Here is a 19700-nt window from a genome sequence, read left to right on the forward strand (position 1 = left end):
TAAAAAAAGGACAAACAACTACAACCATGATAAAAAAGCACATTTATTTTAATAAATTGATTATTAATATAAACCTAATCTCTTTCATTATAAATTAAATGTAATACATTTTACATTTTGGTAAGTAAGAGATCAAATCATAATTTGATTAGAATGAATCTGCCGATTTTGCCAAAATCGAGGCGCGCTGCTTGCCTCTGATGCTGATGAGTGAAGAGAGTTATGGGAACTTTCCCGGTGGGTCAACAGTACAGACGTTCGCTAGCCATGGGACAAAAGCACATTTTGGATTTCTTTATAAATAAACCACAGGCTAAAACGTCTAAAAGATCGGAGGCGGAAAACTCAGCAACTGTAACCGAAAGAAGGAGCAGCAGCACCTCTCCACCTCCACACTCCCATAGCGACCTGCTAGCAACAGACGACCAGGCAGCTAATGTTGTTAGCCAAGCTAGCAGCACCTCTTCACCTCCACAAGCCCCGAGGAACTTGCTAGCAACAGACGACCACGGAGCTAATGTTGTTAGCCAAGCTAGCAGCACCTCTCCACCTCCACACTCCCGGAGCGACTTGCTAGCAACAGACGACGAGGGAGCTAATGTTGTTAGCAAAACTAGCAGCACCAGGGCAACCACTGGGGGAACCTACTGGTTTATTATTATGCTGTCGCTGTGCAGTAAATCGGCATCAACTGTTCAGTAACAGTTCAACTGAAAGTTTATAAAATTTATTGGAGATAATTGTGGTTTTTTTTACATGCGTGTAAAGCTTTCTTATTGGAAAACCAGAATGAGGTTGCACCTATATTTAATTATCTCACTGTATTGTTATAAAATGATTAGGCCCTGTTAAGAACTGTTAATATACGGCCAAATAGCTTTCTGCCTTAAATTTGCTATTGCTGTGCTACAAAAACTTAAGGCTGCATTTCTCTATTTCAATGTTTGTATCAGGACTGACTGGCTTGCTTTACTTTCATTTGATTTAATATAATTCAGTGATGTGTTTAGTGGCTCTGTTTTTTAACTTGTAGTAGGCCTATTCTGTGTTATTGTCGCAGCCGTGTGCCTATATCCTGCGTTACCCGTGCCCAGTTGGTCCTGTCTTGTGTTATGGACTTTATACTTGTTTTTATAATTGTGGAGCGTGTACCTTACATGTGTTTCTGTTTTTATTGAAGCCTAAGTACTGTTTTGACACCACAAAGTGCCTTTGTTTTAATAAAGAGTCTATATCTTGACAGTAGGCCTATGGGTAAGAAAGAAATTTATATTTGGTTGAATGGCAATAATGGTGTATTATTTTCTGGTGTTTCCGGGTCACTAGCCTTTGGCAGGCTAATTATTGTCTTGAATAGGCTATTTATAATGAATTGAATCTCTATATAGTGAAATAAATTGTGATGGATGCAGTTAGGTGTTTGGTGGTTGACTTTGGCTGAAAACTTCACAGGAAATTTATCAGCACCCCCAATTCAAAATATGTTCCCGCAGCTCTGCATGAGGTAGTATGCTGCTTTTATACACACCCTTCAGTAGTTCAGTCATGAATTGAATAGGAACACTGTTGAGAATAAAACTTCAGTTGGTGTCAGGCTCTGTTTGGATACCTCCACAAGAACATAAATATTTCAACCAGCCAAAACAAAAGCAGAGAGAGAGATCAATGCAACCCCCCTGACACCTCACTGGTGGATGATAGGTTGTAAATGCAGCACAGGAAGCAGAAGCAGCAGCACTTTAGGCCAAGACAATTGTGCAGCTGACAGACATGACCCAGAGTACAGAAATGCTTAAGATTTCTGGTTGACTCAGATCAAGATTTAGGCTCATATTGTACTTTATTTAATACTGGGTGTACAGCAGAAACAAGTTTCCCTGTGGCTGCAACACTGCAAATTCTGCCTGAAGTAGCTCTGCAGACTTCACATATTCTGTCCTGCTATTCTGGTGCTGCTGCAGTGAAAGGTATTATTTTATTCTTTTTTCAGCCAAATATTTTAAGAATCTGTCTAATAAACATTGACTCAAAGACAAGAACTTTGTGTGCAAATCTACTGATTCAATCTCACCACTTTAGAAGAGAAAAAGGCTGCAGTGGCTGAAGCAATATAATGCAAGATAAATTTAGAATGGGTGACTTCAGATAATTCCACTATAAAAATGCACCAGCTTATCAGTCAACAGAAAACTTCCGGCAAATTAAAAGAAAAGTAGTGCTGAGCAAAAAGTCAAAGACAAACATGTGAAGTGCATATAAATGACTTTGTCAACTGGAGCACCAACAACAAACCAGATAAACAAACCACGCTCAAGGCTGATCTATTCACATCGACACTGCTCACAGTGGACTCAGGTGTTCAATCTGAAAATATAATGTTTACCATGTTTCTCATTTGCTGTTTTCCCATGGCCTTCGCTCATTATTCTCCCACAACTGCCAATTTGTAAGTAGATTCAAGGTCAGCAGCTGTCAGTGGATTACAACAGCAGCAGACTTCAATCACCCGAAGGCAAAGAGCAGTTGGTGATTAAGTTAAACTAACACATGCATAGACACACACACACACAGACTTGGAAAAACCAGCCAAACACACCAGCTTGTTGGGCTGCTAGTAAGTTGTAATTGGGCCCAAAATACATGGCATGCAACATTTTCATAAACAAGATTAAAGCGCCGTCCACAACTACAATGGCAACTGTACTGATTTCACTTCCGGGATTGACATTGTTCTGCCGGAATTTCCGTCTGATGTCACTTTTTTATATTTTCTGTTTTGGGATGTCCTTTACCTTCCTCTTTCTTTGTGTTAGCATTCTAATCTCCGGTTGATTCATGAGGACTATGATTAACTGCTCCTCAGATCTCTGCAGGGTAAACACAGACAGCTAGCTAGCCTATCTGTAAAATCTGTAAAAGTTTTTTGTTGCACGATTAAAACAACAATTGAACGTATACATGTTCCAGCAAAACAAGTTCCTTCCCGAGGCGGCAATGTGGCTCTGTCATGGCGATTGTGATTGGTTTAAAGAAATGCCAATAAACCAGAGCATGTTTTTCTCCCATCCCAAATTGGCAACTGACCATCCAAAATTATAATCTTAATGGAGTTAATGTGTGAATGTCAGAACATAAATCAAATCTATCTAATCAAAGTATCTTTAGTTGATGAGTTGCATTGATACACTGAAAATAATTAGGGACATAATTAAAATCATTATTAACATGTCATTATACAATACATGACCAGACCTGGCAATACTGCTGTCATCTAGACAGAGAAAAACAGCTGTGTCCAAGATAACAAAACAAGAAAAAACTTTTTAATTGTTTAACTTTAGAGGGGATGATAACTGAAGCTTCACATTTACCAAATCCATGTATCAAGTATTTTTTTTCAGTTTTAAATATTTGCTATGTCGTTATTTAAATATAAATACTGTGCAACAAAAATTTGAGCGTACATACATACAATGCAGTCGTGTTTTCCCAAAAGAGAAGGAGAAGCAAAAGGACCTGCAAAAAACTGCATAGAAAAAATGGACCAGACTTTCATTTATACATATTGGAAATTTAACATGTAACATACAGTGTACAGTGAAAAGTCAATCGTTCACTATGCTCCTGATTGCTTCAGGGGCGTATTATAAATATGTTTGTTTGGTTACACAATGCTGGGCTTCTGTCACACAAATAACCGGCGCATCTACTGACACAACAATGTTTTCAGTGTAGTACCCAAAATCTCGTTTGGTCATTCCCTTTGTAGTTCGCTGTTTAATAAATACTATACTGTATAGGCAATAGTGAGTAAGTAAATGAGGCAACGGTTAATCGAACACAGCTAATGTGTCCAATTTGTGGAACCAGGAAGTTACTATCTTCCTTGTGTGTTGGATTTGATAGCCTAACTTTGCTGCAAATACAATTGTGTGATGGTGCTACCCGATTTAATATCATAAATGTGAGGTTGAACATAAATATAAGTTTTTTTTTAATTAGTTTCAAATTATGTCTTGTGTGAACAGATGCACTTTTACAAGAAACAGGAAGTATTATGTTGCTATATATACAATGAGTTCGACTGTGAGCATTTTATTTTCCCATTTCCAAAATACCTACAAGATTTTCAATCTCATATTCATTACATATGGGGTGCACCGATTTATTGGCAAAACATTGGTATTGTTATATTGTTGACTGCCATTGGCCTAATGACAAATTAGATGCCATTCACCGATGACATTGGCTGATGTTTATTGTTTTTTGGATATGTTTTCTGATGGAAATGGAAAAAAAAGTGAAAGATACACAGATTTTACAATATAAAAAATAAGAGTGGTACCAATCTTCTCACCTACTGTAACTCTCAGCCAATAAGTGTATTCCCCAAAATGTAAATTATTCCTCTAATGCTTCCATAATGGCTGCTATAGCTTTGATAAAGTTCATAATGAATGTAGAGGTACAAATTAAGGGTGTGAATTTTTTTAGGAGAATTATTTTGGGCATTTCAAGCCAGCTGAAGACATGAAAGGGGAGAGAGAGAGAATGAATGACATGCAGCAAAAGGCCGCAGGTCAGAGTCAAACCCGTGGCCACTGCTTCGAGGAGTGAAGCTCTATATATGGGCGTGCGCTCTAACAGGTGAGCTCCCAGGCGCCCAGAATTTACTACTGAAGCCAAAACTCATACAAAAGAAATTACTCAAAATACAAAAGCAGCTTAGTTATTGGAATAGCAACTACAGTAAACGTGTGGTCATGCTGCTGTATAGGTACATGACCTCAGTGTGTGTGTGATGTTTCAGAGCACTAAATCAAGAAAGTGCAACTGTACAATAATATGTACTAATATTAACGGCAACAATATTTGTTAGAATTCAAGCTCAGAGTCAAAAGTAGGTAACATGTGTGGAGAACACACTCTCAGTCTGAACTGAAAGCTACTTAATTATTTAAAATCAGGTTCTACTTCACTTCACGCGTACATAACACCACCAAACATCGTCAACACATATGACATCCTGTGTCTCATTTCTTAGTTATTTTTCTTCTCAATAATAAATCCCCTTTGGACACATGTACTGTAGCTCATTTATCATTTATAAACACAATGTATTTTAAACAACATTTCGACAACATTTCTGTCGCCATAGAAATTTTCATCTAGACTGCTAGCATTTGCACTATATTTGCTTAGCCGCCAATACGCCGTGGCATTTTGTTTTGTCTCCTTTAGTAATGTTTGTCTTATAACCTGTTGGTAAGTTTCTACTTACCTTTGGTTGTGATGGCAGGCTGCTCCCCGAGTAGCAGTTTTAGCCTCTTGGCGTGGATTTTACCCTGGTAGTGTGACTGTGCCACTACTGCTGAGGTGAAGGACATGTTACACAGCGTGCAGCACTTATTCTTGTCCACGTCGCCCTTGTCGCTGCCCTAAAAAAACACAGTAACATCTTATCAATGACACAACAAGGACTCCAATATGCCATTTACTTAATAGTTGGGAGCTTTTAAAACATGATTAAATCAATCAAATGTATTATGTAGAAAGCATGGTATACTGTTCTAGCGAGACAGCTGGACAATGAACACATTACTAATCTCTACCACTTCTGATTCAGATGAAGGGGGGACGCAACACTCCATAACACTCCTTGCCTAGAGTTTTTAGATCCTAGCGTTATGCAAATGGAGTCGACTCTGTTTTTTAGGGGGGTGATAGTGGAGCTAATACAGCTGATGGTGGACCACTCCCTGAGTCTCCATCTGTGCAAGCTGCAACAAAACCCATTACACTCAGAAAATGTGAAGGAAACAGAGCAAGCCGCCATGCACTGAAAGACGGATGCTACAGTTTTTGCTGATATGCAAAAGGGAGGAGAGGAAAACAGAGCCCCGCCAGGCAGGCTGGGTCAAGAAAGGGCTGATATTCAGAGTGAAGGAAGAGGAGAAGAAAGTGAACTCCCTGACCTCATTTAGATGTCTTTTCTTCCAACTGGTGTACTCTACCAGCTAAAGTAAATAAACAGCAGGCCTGAGCATGGAGAAATGTGTGTGTGTATACAGTTCTCTTCAGGTGAATTGTCTCAGCTTGAGACAAACGAGATATGCGCCTGGTGTGGCAGGACAGCTTGGATAACGAGCGCCGAAATAAAAATAGCTGCGCTACACTGCTATATGCCTGCGGTGTGTTCCAGATGTTATTGTGTGTAACCCACAGCGTAGTTAATCACGTTGTCAAATTGAACATTACCAGTGTTAGGCAAGCTACTTGGAAGGTGTAGTTTGCTAAGCTAGCAGTTACTCTACATTAATTGAAGCTTGATTACACTGTAGCTAACGTTAACCCCGAAAGAAATGAAGCAAGCTAAGTTACAGCATTGCAAAAGTACAGTAATACATTTATTTTTAATACATCCAAACATGACATTCACATCCGTGTTTGGTGGTGGTGTCAGTCAGCATGTTTACATGCACAACAATATTCCACTATTATTCCAAATATGACAATATTCCAAATTTGATACAGGTCATGTAAACAGCATTTTCCAGTTGGCAATTTTGACTAAGACCTTTTTCTGAATATAGCATTCTCCGAATATGACGTGGGATATTCTTTTATTATTCACGTTTTAGAGACTTCTAAAACGAGAATTAAACGTAAATTCAACCAGCTTCTTTTCAAGAAGGAATGAAAGAAGGACACTGTATTCAAATGGTCCAACAAGTCCGCCACTGCTACTAAACTTTGAAAAAAATAGTTTTTTGCACAGCTGCATGTAAAGGGGAAATATTAGTGGAATATTCCCTTTTATTAGCCATGTCGGAATATCGTCTTTTTTATTTATCCCAGTATCCTTTGCACTATGCTCCACATTGAAATAATTTATATGGAACTCTTCATTGCACTCATGCCTCTATATTGTTTCTGTTTAGAGTATGTATATATTGTGTATATATCAGTGTGTATATTTTTTGTTTTGGTTGTTTTCGTATGTGTAAGCACAATGTGAGCAACGATGCTCCAAAGAAAAATTCCTCAGATGTGTCCTCATACCTGGCAAATAAAGCTGATTCTGATTCTGATTCTGAAAAACAGAAAATGATGTGCATGTAAACGTAGTCAGTGATCCTTAGCATCATTAGATCCTTAGTTTTATTTCAGACCGCAGCAGAAAGCTTTGCGGCATTTAAGCTTCGGAAATGCTCGGGGAAATGTAGCTTGTGTGGATGCTACCGCACTATTTGATCAGTGAAAGAGCTAAGCTAGTAGAAAAGCAATTTGATTCATAAAACAGCAAAGCTACTGAAATTACAAAATTTAATTTCAGACATTTATTTGGCACTTAAACAATTTGTACAACACAATGGGGATCAGTTATATGCAATACTTTACAAAGGAACAGTTAAGATTATATATGAAAATGCCCTTAGACCTCAGCGGGTAACTAATATTTCTGCTGTAGTGCCATCAGTACGGCTTATTACTACTGCAATACAAGTTTGATTTAGGCCTGTGACGCCGTCGGTACAGGTTTGCTGATGTAGGCTACTTTTTTAATTTGCCAGAACGTGTTATAATAACAAATGCTGATTCAGCGGTTTGCATAAACGGGTTTAACATGTCTCTTTGTGGGAGCATAATTCCATCTTTAGATGCTGTTGTAAAATGTGTACAAAAACGGTTTGATCCCATCTTGAATAAATAGAACAATATTGAATAGATTGCCATCAAATTTGGTACAAGACATCCAGGGTGCTCAAAAGAAGAAATCCAATGTATGGTGGCAAAGGAAGCATGACCTTCATTTTAAAATATTCTTATGAAAAAAAACTAAATGCATGATTCCCACAGCTGTCTTTTTCTGAGTTTTGCCCTTTACTGAGTTTGGCCAGCTTTTCCTGGCATCTCTAAGAGGAAAAAGTAAACATTTTAGCCAATCGCATTGAGGCTTGACATTGAATGGTCAATTTATAGTAAATAATACATAAATAAAATAAGGCCAGGTTGAATCTGGCTTCTTACCAATCCCATGCCTGCATTAATCTCAGACCAGCTAGCATAAAATAGCAAATAGTTGTCTGCTGCTATATTAATGTTCTATCGTACAAAGCTCCTTTAGGTGTTTAAACAATTATATTTCAACATTTAGGTGACCACACCCATTAATTAAAATGTAGCTTTTAAAATTTGATATTTGTATCTTTCATAGAGAAGAGCAGATGACCTTGAATTAATGTAGGTTACATCAAAATCTAATGTAATCAAGGTTGATTTAACTCATTTGTTAACTAATAGTGGTCTAATTCAGAGTTAACACAATAACACATATTTAGCTCTTGTCAAAAATAATTTGAACAGTAACCAAACTAATTACAAATGCAAACGTCTTATGTAAGCCCTCTTTACACTGCTTGTGCTCATTAGGAATGCTGGATGTGAGCCGGGACGCAACAGCTGCCAGTTTACACTGACTTTGTTTTAGAGCTCTTGAAACAGCATTTGCTTTTTACTCTGCTCAAACAAACTAATAGGTGATTTCAGCACTACTTAATTACTCTCAGCACCACTCAAGCACTTTCAATAAGCCAGCAGTATTCACCACATTAGTCTGTGGTCTATACAGAGAACATTTTCTTTACTTGAGAACGACAGAACTCATCCTTCACATAGGGCAGGAACAATTACAAGAAGTATTTTCTCATTTGACAATTAATTGAACCTTTAAAGGAGAATTCCCTTCAATTCCAACACGTAGCTCTGTGGTTTCTAAATTTGGAGTGCTGCCAGTAGAGAGAAAATTAAAACAATTGGTGCTGTCTACACTGTGTTATACCCCTGCTAGAGTTAGCACCCAACAGGCTTCAACAGGGCAAGTTTTAAACATGTTTTTAGCCTCGAAACATGTTCAAAATGTCATTAAAAGTGCCTACCCATGTGAAGTGATTCTTTCCGACTGAACAAAGTGAATCTGTAATAAATGTAGATATGTAATAAATTCATGAAAGTTGGGCTAATTCAGACGGTCCCTAAGAACTCCTTGCAGTATCAAAACAGGAACTAAATAAAATAGAATAGAATAGAATGCCTTTATTGTCATTATACACAAGTACACGGTACTTGTGCAACGAGATTAAAGCAATCCCTTTGCAGTGTTGACACAAAAAAATATAAGAATATAACAGTATAAAATATCAAAAATATAAAGTCAAAGATATAAAGTGTAGTGACTGTCAAGTATACATATATAAATCAGCTTGAATAAGTATAGGTAAGTGTTAACACTCAATAAATAATATTGCACAGTGATGGAATGAAATGATTAAGTACTAATATTAAGTAAATAAATATTGCACAGTAATGGAAAGGTTAATGTATTAAATAATATGAAATGAAATTGCACAGATTCCAGTGTCCTATGAGGTATTATATAACAGTAACAGTATAACAATAATATTGCACAGTCGGACGGAATGAAGAAGACAGTCCGGGGGCCGGGGGGGGCTGTAGAGTGGAGTCAGTGCATATGTGAGTTCAGGGGTGAGTTCAGGGTCGTTATGGCCTTTGGGAAGAAACTGTCTTGAGTCTGTTGGTCCGTGCTCTGATGCACCTGTAGCGCGTTCCTGAGGGCAACAGGTCAAACAGATCAGAGCCGGGGTGGGAGCTGTCCTTATGATGTTCTCTGCTCTGCTGAGGCAGCGGGAGGTGTAGATGTCCGTCAGGGAGGGGAGAGGGCAGCCGGTTTATCTTCTGTGCTGACCTTACAACCCTCTGCAGCCTCTCCCTGTCTGCCACGGTGCAGCTGCCGTACCATACTGTGATGCAGTAGGTCAGCAGGCTCTCGATGGATGAGCGGTAGAAGGTCAGCAGCAAGTTGGAGTCCAGGTCGTACTTCCTGAGGACCCTCAGCAGTGTAGTCGCTGCTGGGCCTTCTGATGACCGCTGTGATGTTGGCTGACCAGGAGATGTCAGCTGAGATGAGGACACCAAGAAACCGGAAGGTGTGGACCCTCTCCACACACTCGCCGTTGATGTACAGGGGGCTAGGTCGGTGCTCTTCTTCCTGAAGTCGACGATGATCTCCTTGGTTTTCTTGGTGTTCAGAGAGAGGTTGTTCTCCGAACACCAAGTTGCCAAGTTCAGGACTTCCTCTCTGTAGGCTGCCTCGTCTCCCTTTGAGATGAGTCCGACCATGTGGTGTCGTCAGCAAACTTGACGATGAGGTTGTTGGTGTGGGGTCGGACTGCAGTCGTGGGTGTAGAGGCAGTACAGGAGGGGGCTCAGCACGCAGCCCTGTGGGGAGCCAGTACTCAACATACAGTGGAGGAGAGGTGGGGGCCCAGTCTCACCCGCTGCGGCCGATTGGGAGAAAGTCCTTTATCCAGCACAAGTGAGAGGGGGAGGCCTAGAGTGACTATTTGGATATGAGAATGTCCGGGATGATTGTGTTAAAGGCGGAGCTGTAATCCACAAAGAGCATCCGGACGTAGCTCTGCTGCTGCTCCAGGTGGCTCAGTGCAGAGTGGAGAGCTACGGCCATGGCATCCTCTGTGGATCGTTTGTGCGGTAGGCAAACTGATAGGGGTCCAGATCTGGGGGGAGGTAGTCTTGAGTGTGTTGGAGAACAAGTCTCTCGAAGCACTTCATGATTACCGGGGTGAGGGCCACAGGACGGTAATCATTTAGGCTGGTGATGGGAGACTTCTTCGGCACTGGATGATAGTGGCTGATTTTAGGCAGGGGGGATGACTGCCTGGGCAGGGAGAGGTTGAAGATCCTAGCAAAGATGAGGGCGAGCTGGTGAGCACACGCCTTGAGCACCTTGCCAGGAACTCCATCTGGGCCAGCAGCCTTCCTTGGATTCACTGCTAGGAGTACTCGTTCACGTCGTGCTCCTTTACGGTGAGAGGGGTGGTGCAGGAACCAGGTGTGGATGGGGGTAGGGATGGGGTAGTGCAGAAACCAGGTGGAGGTGTCGGCAGGGCTGGGGCGGGGTTGTGGTGACTCAAAGCGAGCAAAGAAGCAATTCAGCTCCTCTGCCAGCTTCGCACTGAAGTCTCCTGATGATGAATCACAGCCCTTGTAGTTGGTGATGTCATGTATGCCCTGCCACACCTCCCGTGTGTTATTGCTGGACAGATGGGACTCTATGCACTTCTTGTGGTCCGCTTTGGCTCTTTTAATTCCACTTTTCAGGTCAGCTCGAGCATACCTGTACACAGGGCTGCTCGGTCCGTCTGACCTGAAGGCAGCGTCGCGGACCCTGAGGAGTGCACGGACATGGCTGGTCATCTAGGGTTTCTGGTTAGGGAAGACCCGGATGGTTTTGTCCACAGTCACATTCCCAATGCAGAACTTAATGTAGTCCAGTACTGTTCCTGTGAATGATTCCAGCTCCTACTAAAGAGAGCTGAATTAGCACAACTTTCATGCATTTCTTTCACATCTACAGCAGTCATTTTTCTTTCTACCGACAGCACTCCAAATTTACAAACAACAGAGCTACATGTTAGAATTGACTGTAATTCTCCTTTAACCTGGACTTTTCTTGATATTTAACATATGTAGGACTATAATCTCTTTTTATTTACATGAAAATATATGGTAACAGACATAACCTGAATTTTAAACCAACTGCAGTCATCTTGCAATTCTTGCTCTTTTGAGGGGGAAAGTGTAGCTAAGTAGGATAACTCCAACTTTGTCATATCTCGACCAATATAAATGCTATCTGCACAAAATTTTAGATTTTGTTTGCCATGACCGTCTGGGGGTCCGCCACATATTATACAAAAAATGGCTACAAGGGTGCGCTACAAGTAAAAAAAGTTTATGTCTCATGAACGGCTTGTCCGATCCGACGAAACCCGTGATGCTTGTTTGGCATGCCGCTCTGAGACTCTGTACAAAATTTGGTAAAGATCGGCCATTAGGGGGCGCTATAATCGACGTAGACCAGTTTGGGCCCTTTTATCTGAGGTCTAACGGAACTTTTGACTCATAACTTAATAACTTTATATGTATAACTAGTAGAAACGTACAGTGTTCTTCCTAGCCCTTATAGAAGGCTTTGTATCCAGCCTAGAAGTCCAGAGTTTTTTGGGGTATTAATCCATACTGTTACATCCAAGTACATCCAAGTTACATCCATACTGTTACATCCATACAAGATTGATACACTGTAAGAAATGTAAATCGATTGTCCGTTATATGAGTTATAATGTTCAATATGTTTATTTTTGCACTGGATTACTCAAAATATATAGAACTGTTTTAGACAACACAAATGCTTGTATGGCATTGTTGTGTGTGATAGCAATATATATCTGTGAGATTCATGTTTCGTTTTATTTATTTATTTGTCTTTATGGTCCTACAACCTTTTTAACATTAAAGTCACTGTAGCACAAATATTCTAAGTTTTTAAGCCCATTTTTACTGAAAAGAATGATGTTCATAGATCGACTATGGACAACAGACTTGATGTTTCACAAGCTTTGATAGAAAATGAAATCAGACAGACCTGAGGTTGTCAAAAATCTAGGGACATTTGCAACGGCAATGTGCCGCCGACCTTGCAGCTCACACATCTTGATATTTCCTGACGTTTGCCTCCCCACTGTTCCGCTTTGGGTTCCGCTTTCACGCGTTCCTAGGGTTGACTCGCGTCCGGGCAACTGGCACGGTGAGGCTTGGACCCCGTCATAACTGCTTGCAGTTCTAGTTAATTTTTGTTTTCATTAGAAATTTAACTACTACTGTTTTTAGATTACTACCTTTCACCATTGCAAAGCAAGCTAGAGCCTGGAGACACTTAGCTTAGCATAAAGACTGCAAACTCAGGGAATCAGCTAGCCTAGCTCTGTTCAAAGCTAACAAAATTCTACCAGCACCTCTATAGCTCAATAATTAAAAAGTTATATACGTTCAATTTACAGAAAAACCAATGTGTAAAATCAAGTTGCGGTTTTATGGGGGGTTATGTGCTTGACTGTTTCTTGGCCAGGCAAAGTCGTTTCCTGATTCTGGTTGCCTAGCAATCTCACAATGTTGGCAAAACTCTAGGTGATTAAATGTGTTAATAAGTGATTCTTAAAGATGTTGGTTACCAGAGGTTTTTTCTTTTTTTTCTTTTTTTACCTTTGAACAGAGCCAAGCTAGCTCCTTCCACTCTGTAGGCTAACCTAAGCAAATCAATGAAAGGCTATAGCTTAATTTAGTGTACAGGCTTGTGAGTGGTATAAATCTTCCCATCTAACTCTTGGCAAGAAATTTAAAAAGCTATTTCCATTTAATTGTCTAACTAATCATTTACTTGCAAGCAGACTTTTCCAGTCCAAACTTGATCACATTTATTAGCAAATCTATGTAGCCTATCTTAACCTATTGTTTTCTACATTACATCATGCAACAACATGACAAGTCCACTGGACATGGTTACTACTTTGGTACACATACTGTACACAGAGATAACAAAGCCTTTATCCAATTTCGTTCCAACAGTGTTACCGCGGGGGGGGGGGGGGGGGGGGGGGGGGGGATGTATGAAATTACTGAAATGTAACGTTCATAATGGTGTGCTGAAACTATAAAATTGTCAACAGCCTTGTTTGCGCATTGATATGCTGGATCAAAGAAGCTTGTTTGTAGATTACATGACTCGTGATTAACTTCCAGTGGTGCAAATTGTTTGTTTACTGTGGAAGCCTTTACATACAGTCACGTAGAATGCGGAAACAGTTCTCAACTGTAAAGGTCAACTACATTAACACAGGTGGTATTTTAAAGTCATTGTGTTTTCCCCGTCATTTGTTACCTAGCAATACCAGTGGAGGGTCATGTGTATTTTCACCTGGACCCCACATTAACATTCAGCTTGATGAAGCCAACATGACAGTATCTATAACCACAATATATTGCATGTAACACAGTAATGAGGCAAGGGATTAGGCTAATTAATGGTTTGATGATGAAAGCAGGAGTACCGACACAGAAGCAAAGTAATGTACTTCTGTGTACGGGGGCAGCAGTAAAAATGTATCATACATTAAAAAAAGCTAACAACCTACTAACAACTGCAGGAACTAGCAAATGAGAGAGTAATAAAAACGTGTTGTCTGCTATGCAGCGGTCCTTGGCAAAAGCCATGGAGGAGATGAGAAGAGTAGGAAAGCTTTTAATGACTTTACAAGCAGACATATCAGGCATAAAGGAGGCCAATGTCGGGTTATGAACGGATAGGGATAGTGCCATTCTCCGGTTAGATGAAGCAGAAAGCCGAATCTCTCGGCTAGATGACGAGAATTCCCAGCTCCGACAAAAGGCGAATAAAACTGCAATGAAGTGTGATGAACTACACCAAGCTGTCAAAGATGCCGCTAACAGAGACCAACGCCAGAATCTATGTCTTGTTTGACTAAAAGAAAAGATGGAAAACGGTGCACTGTCGGAATTTGTGAAAACGATAACTTCCGAAGCTCTTGGTATGGAATTGGACAGGTTACAGTTACGGGTGCACAGAGCCCCTGTACCAAAGCAAAAAAAGACAAGCATGGATGTCTTTTGAATATAGTATTACTTCTGACTTTTAGAGGGGACGTGGATAGAGGATAATTATGGACTGCAGGCACACATGTGTGTGTTTATATTTGTGGGTAACAGTGTGTATGTAATGGGTATGAGTATGCTGAGCGGGTTTTGGTCTTTTATTTGTTTTATTTTGCTTGATTATTATTTTACTCTCTATAGCTTGTATTTCCAAATGTGAGATATATGCATAACATTTGTATCATGTATATATGCGTGTGGACTTGCATTGCCAAAATAAATAAAACATGTTAATGAAAAACAAAAATACTGAAGCTCTACGGTGGTGTAGTGCCAAATGAAAGGGATGTCTCAAGGCAAGGTAAAGTGTTGAAAATATTATATGTATAACTTTTTTTTGGTGGGCAAGTTTTTGCTGATGCCCCATACAAAGCAGTAAACCGGAGTACCGACGCAGTGATTCTGTGTCAGTACTCCGGTCTATTTCTCCAAACTGGAAACGTGTTGAACACCAACTATGGATAAGTACCTCATACAACACCATTTTAAAATGGTCAAACTATCCTTTTAATGTGGTTATTGTGGTTGTATCAAAGTAAAATTGGCCAATGTATTATCTAGAAAAAGAGTTAGTGAGCTTGTATAGAACACTCTGTGCCTTGTACAAAGTTCTTAATATCTCCGAGGAGCTGTTAAATCCAATGATCTTTGATATGAAAATGAAATTGGCGGTCCCTGAATCCGGCTTGTAGTCACCTATTGGCAGCTAAACAACTGCTCTGTAGCGGCTAAATATAACTAGCAACTGCTTTTCGGATTTTAGAGTTCTATGGCACTATTTGTTCACGTTACAGTGCTGTACTTAGTTATTTCTAGCTGGATTTATGCTGTATCAGTTGTTGTGTCTAAATAAGAATGAAGATACGGTAAGAAATAATGACATGCTTGATACAGTCGGAGATTCTTGATTCTCTGTTTGGTTGTAATGTCGCTTGGCCCTCTTCCGTAGCTAACGCTATACCTCGGTCATCCAAATACTGTTACCGTGCAGGTGGGTGCTCGTTGAGCCTTTTAGCACTGCCATTTCGACCAGCTGACAGTTGTAAAATACAATTAATACAGACACACTACATATGCAGTATGTGTGTCACCCACCCCTCTCCCCATTCATATCTTTACTGTCCTATTCAAATAAAGGCCTAAATATAACTTCTGGAGTTGTTGGTTCTGATCACTGATTTCCCACTGCAAAAAAATAACATTAGGCTTCTGCAGAGAGGTTTCTGAAAAACAATGTGTTTTTTGAAAAACAATCTTTTAATAAGAAGGCCATCTCCAGAAAGCTCTTAACAGCACACTTCTGGAGCTGAAAGTTGATTAAAATGCTTTTACTTCTAGTCCTAAACAATTGATAACACATACACCTTAAAATACACGTTTGTTCAAATGTCTTGATAGTGTCCACAGCTTTGAAATGTGCCCAACCCTTGATATGATTACATTCGAGGAATAAAATACCTGTGGTTTGAGAAAATCACGTTGTAAACAAAGTCGGTGTGGGGGTGGATGTGTTATACCAGCGGGGGTCCCATACTGCAATTTCAAATTGGACCCTTAACTGAAATGCTATTTATGGCAAGCTGTAATCTGGTGCAGATCACCCCAGTGTATGTGTGTGTGTGTGTTTGTGTGAGAATGAGACAACAAAGACACAGTTCTTCCTCCCACAGTGTCTGATAACAGAAGAACACTGCTGCACCCACTGAGTTATTCTGACACATGTAACTTCTTGTTTATTTCATGGTGGTCACTGGGACACGACCTGCAGTCTCTGGACGACGCAACTATGGAGTAATAAAGGGCCAGACGCCGGCGTCAACTGCCATGACACTGGGCTGCTCTGGGGGACGCAACGACGGAGAAATGAAACCACGCAGTAGATGGTGACAACAACAGCCGCCGGGACACAATTCGTGGTCTCAGGGGGGTGCAACAACGGGGAAATTAAACCCCACACGCCGGACGCGATTCAACAACGGGACGGTTGTGGTTAGGAAAAGAACAACGGGGAAAGGACTCATCACACATAGGAGACAGTGACAACAAAGAGACGGTTGTGGTTAAGAGAAGAAGAATGCAAAAAAGGAACTGCCACACGTGGACGCAATCCCTGGTCTCCAGGGTGAAAGTCCTGTGTTGTTTGACTCATCCACCAACCCAACCAACCTCCTTATGCAGATTTCCGGCTTCTCATTACTACTTGCTACCGTAATCAGGCTGTTATCATGAAAGATGCTTCCCATTGAAATACATTAGTTTAAAATTCATGCTCACCACCATGAAAATAACAAAATTGTGTTCCTGTACACGAATCAATAGATTAAATAACATCACCATTTCATGAACTGCAATGAGACTGGGCTACACACACACAAACACACACACACACACACACACACACACACACCACACACACACACACACCACACCCCACACAGCCCCTCCTTCCAACCTTGGTCTTGTCCTTCACTAACTATACACACACACACCCTTTCTTCAGCTACCAGGGTAGCAGACCAGCCACTGGATTGGAGAATTTCATTATAATGAGCAAATATATATACAGAAGGAGACCAAAATACGCCGGGAGATGAGACACCACCTCAAAATAGGAAGGAACCATAATTCCGTGGTTAATTAAAACTGGATAAACGAGGAGCTAATTGCAGGGAAATGTAATTAATGAAGCAGTAGGTGTATGTTGCTAGATTGACAATTACAGTTTAATATACAGACCTGCCAGTCAGAAAGTAGCTGTTTCAGTGTACTGTATTTTGGTTGTAGTGTGGCTCTAGCACATTAGAATAGAGAAAGTATAATTATGAAATGAAATGAGTATCAAAGTTTAGGAATGTAGGGGAATTTCTGATGTCTTTTTTTATTTCTTTTTGGTTCCAGAAAACCCACAAGTCTGAAACACAACATATCCAACTGCACCCATATGGCAGCAGTCATGTATGGTGTGCTTCATTTTTATATGCTATCATAACCCAATAGTGAGAAATAATCGGAGTTCTGTATTGACAGGATGTACTGCTGTAAATGTAACTGAGAGGGAGACAGAGATGGAGACATTGCATTTTGAGGAGTGAGATAGAGAGATTGGGAGGGGGTGTTCTGCCTCATACCCATTAATGTGAGACGTAATAAAATAATCTTTTTGATTTGCAAGCAGTAAATTCTCTTTGCTGTCAGCACTGTGCAGCACATTTTCACATTGCTTTTAAGTGAAGCAGCGGGCCTTTGCCTGCCTGTATTTGTATATATAAGCGGGCAGTGTGATGTCTTACTGCACTGGACTTCTCTTTTGTCACTGCATACGAAATGCCACAGCATCAACATTCTCAAGCTTGCAGATACTCCATCTAGAATGCAACATTTTCTTTCTGGTCCTGAAATCAACAAGATGCACTGCTTGAGGAAATAGATTAGGGCTTTCGGTTAGACTGGACTGAATTGGCATGATCCCGACCTGGCTAAGTACCATATTATGCCTGGGCTAAATCTGGAGATCAGGGAACACTCACTATTTATGTTCATCTCTCCTAAGGCACACTCCCAAGAAATAGGACAGCCAATTGCAAGGGTATCCCTGCAAAACAAGGATGAAAAGGACCTGCTCACAACATAGCATTTGAACAATGTGGTCTATTGCTGCCAATGCAGCTTAGAAGGGTGCGCTAAGCAGGGCTGGCACAGTGGTCACAGCTGCTGCTACTGCTTCAGCCACAAACAATAAAGTGACCTTCAAATTAAATGGCACGCAGTACCAACAGGGACAGAAAATAGACCCTGTCTGGACTCGCCTAGAAAGTGTGTAACAAGAAAAAGGTGATGGTAAAAGTGGCTTTACACCTTCCAACCTGAATGCTTACAAGATTTTAATCCTCATGCATGAACCTCTTGCAAGAGATGACTTCTAAAATGGCATACTGTATATGAGTGATTTAAGAGAACTGCAATCACCAATTTTGTCGTAGACTAGTAAAGATCTTTTTATAATGAAATGTCAATTTGTGTCCATCTCTGTGACCGTCATAGTCCCTTGGTCACCACCCATTGTGATCATGGCCCACTTCAGCAAGATTAAAAAAAAAATGTCCAACTTAATGTCAAAACACTTATGTACTATGTAGCAAGCATGATAAAAGATGCTCACAAGCAAATTATATTATTTCACACGAACATATGTTAACTTCCACTCGCACAGTGGCTAGTAACAATAGCCATGTTACAGTAGTTAAGGCTAGCTCTAATATATCGGCAAGGATAGGCTTACAGGAAATTACTTTCCAGCCATTTCAAAAGCATTGCTCATATCCCAACAACAGAATGGACGAGATAAACTTAAACGTTCCGTTATTTACCACACTATGTAGCCCTACATTATCAAGTTACAATTGTAAAGACAGAAACTTTCTTCTTTTCTTACAAGGAGTTCCTGAGTGGGTTTGACTGCGTTAAAAGTGACCAATTATTAGAGGGCCAGTGCCTCCGCAACTGTTTCTGTCCCCAACTTGTCAAATGTCAGGTTGATTTGCACAAACAGAAATACACTTTGAAAGCAGAGTTACCTGGCTCACATTGCCAGACCTTCCTCCATAGAGCCGCCAAGGAGGGTCTGGCTAGTTCACACAGCATTACGTGATGGGAGTTAAACGTGCTCTGGTTTATTGGTATTTCTTTGTACCAATCACAGTAGTCATGCCCCGTAGCCCCGGAGCCCTGGAGTTGCTGAAAAATAGCTTTGGGAAGGAACTTGTTTTGGTGGAACGTGTGTATGTTCAAAAGATGTTTTAGTCGTGCAACAGAAAACTCAGATTGGACTAGATAGTCTAGCTAGCTGTCTGGATTTACCCAGCAGAGATCTGAGGAGCAGTTAACCATAGTCCTCAGAAATCCACCGGAGTTTGAACAACACAAAGAAAGCAAGAGGTAACAGAAATTTGTCCGAAAAGAAGGATATACGGCTTAATTTCCGGTGGAACCATGGCAATCCCAGACTAAGGTTGTGGATATAGACTACCTGTGAGAGTGTGTAGGCCCCCCAGTGCTGTGAAGAAGGTTTGTTCAGTGCGGCTGGTTAA

The 19700-nt window shown here is 40.6% G+C and overlaps 1 protein-coding gene and 1 long non-coding RNA gene across 2 annotated transcripts in view; one reads left to right on the forward strand and one right to left on the reverse strand.

Moving 5' to 3' along the window:
* The window catches only part of zmat4a (zinc finger, matrin-type 4a), a 228527-nt gene that overhangs the window by 107872 nt on the left and 100955 nt on the right, over positions 1 to 19700 (reverse strand). The window contains exon 4 of the mRNA XM_032516090.1: positions 5282 to 5438. Within this exon, the coding sequence (XP_032371981.1) occupies positions 5282 to 5438 (157 nt within the window). The remainder of the gene's footprint in view (positions 1 to 5281; positions 5439 to 19700) is intronic.
* LOC116689528 (uncharacterized) lies at positions 5146 to 19070 on the forward strand. Its single transcript, XR_004332013.1, has 3 exons — positions 5146 to 5225; positions 12731 to 12739; positions 19060 to 19070. It is a non-coding gene; the product is annotated as an uncharacterized LOC116689528 (long non-coding RNA).

The sequence above is a fragment of the Etheostoma spectabile genome, chromosome 5 (genome assembly GCF_008692095.1).
Source record: "Etheostoma spectabile isolate EspeVRDwgs_2016 chromosome 5, UIUC_Espe_1.0, whole genome shotgun sequence".
In the NCBI taxonomy this organism is placed as follows: Eukaryota; Metazoa; Chordata; class Actinopteri; order Perciformes; family Percidae; genus Etheostoma; species Etheostoma spectabile.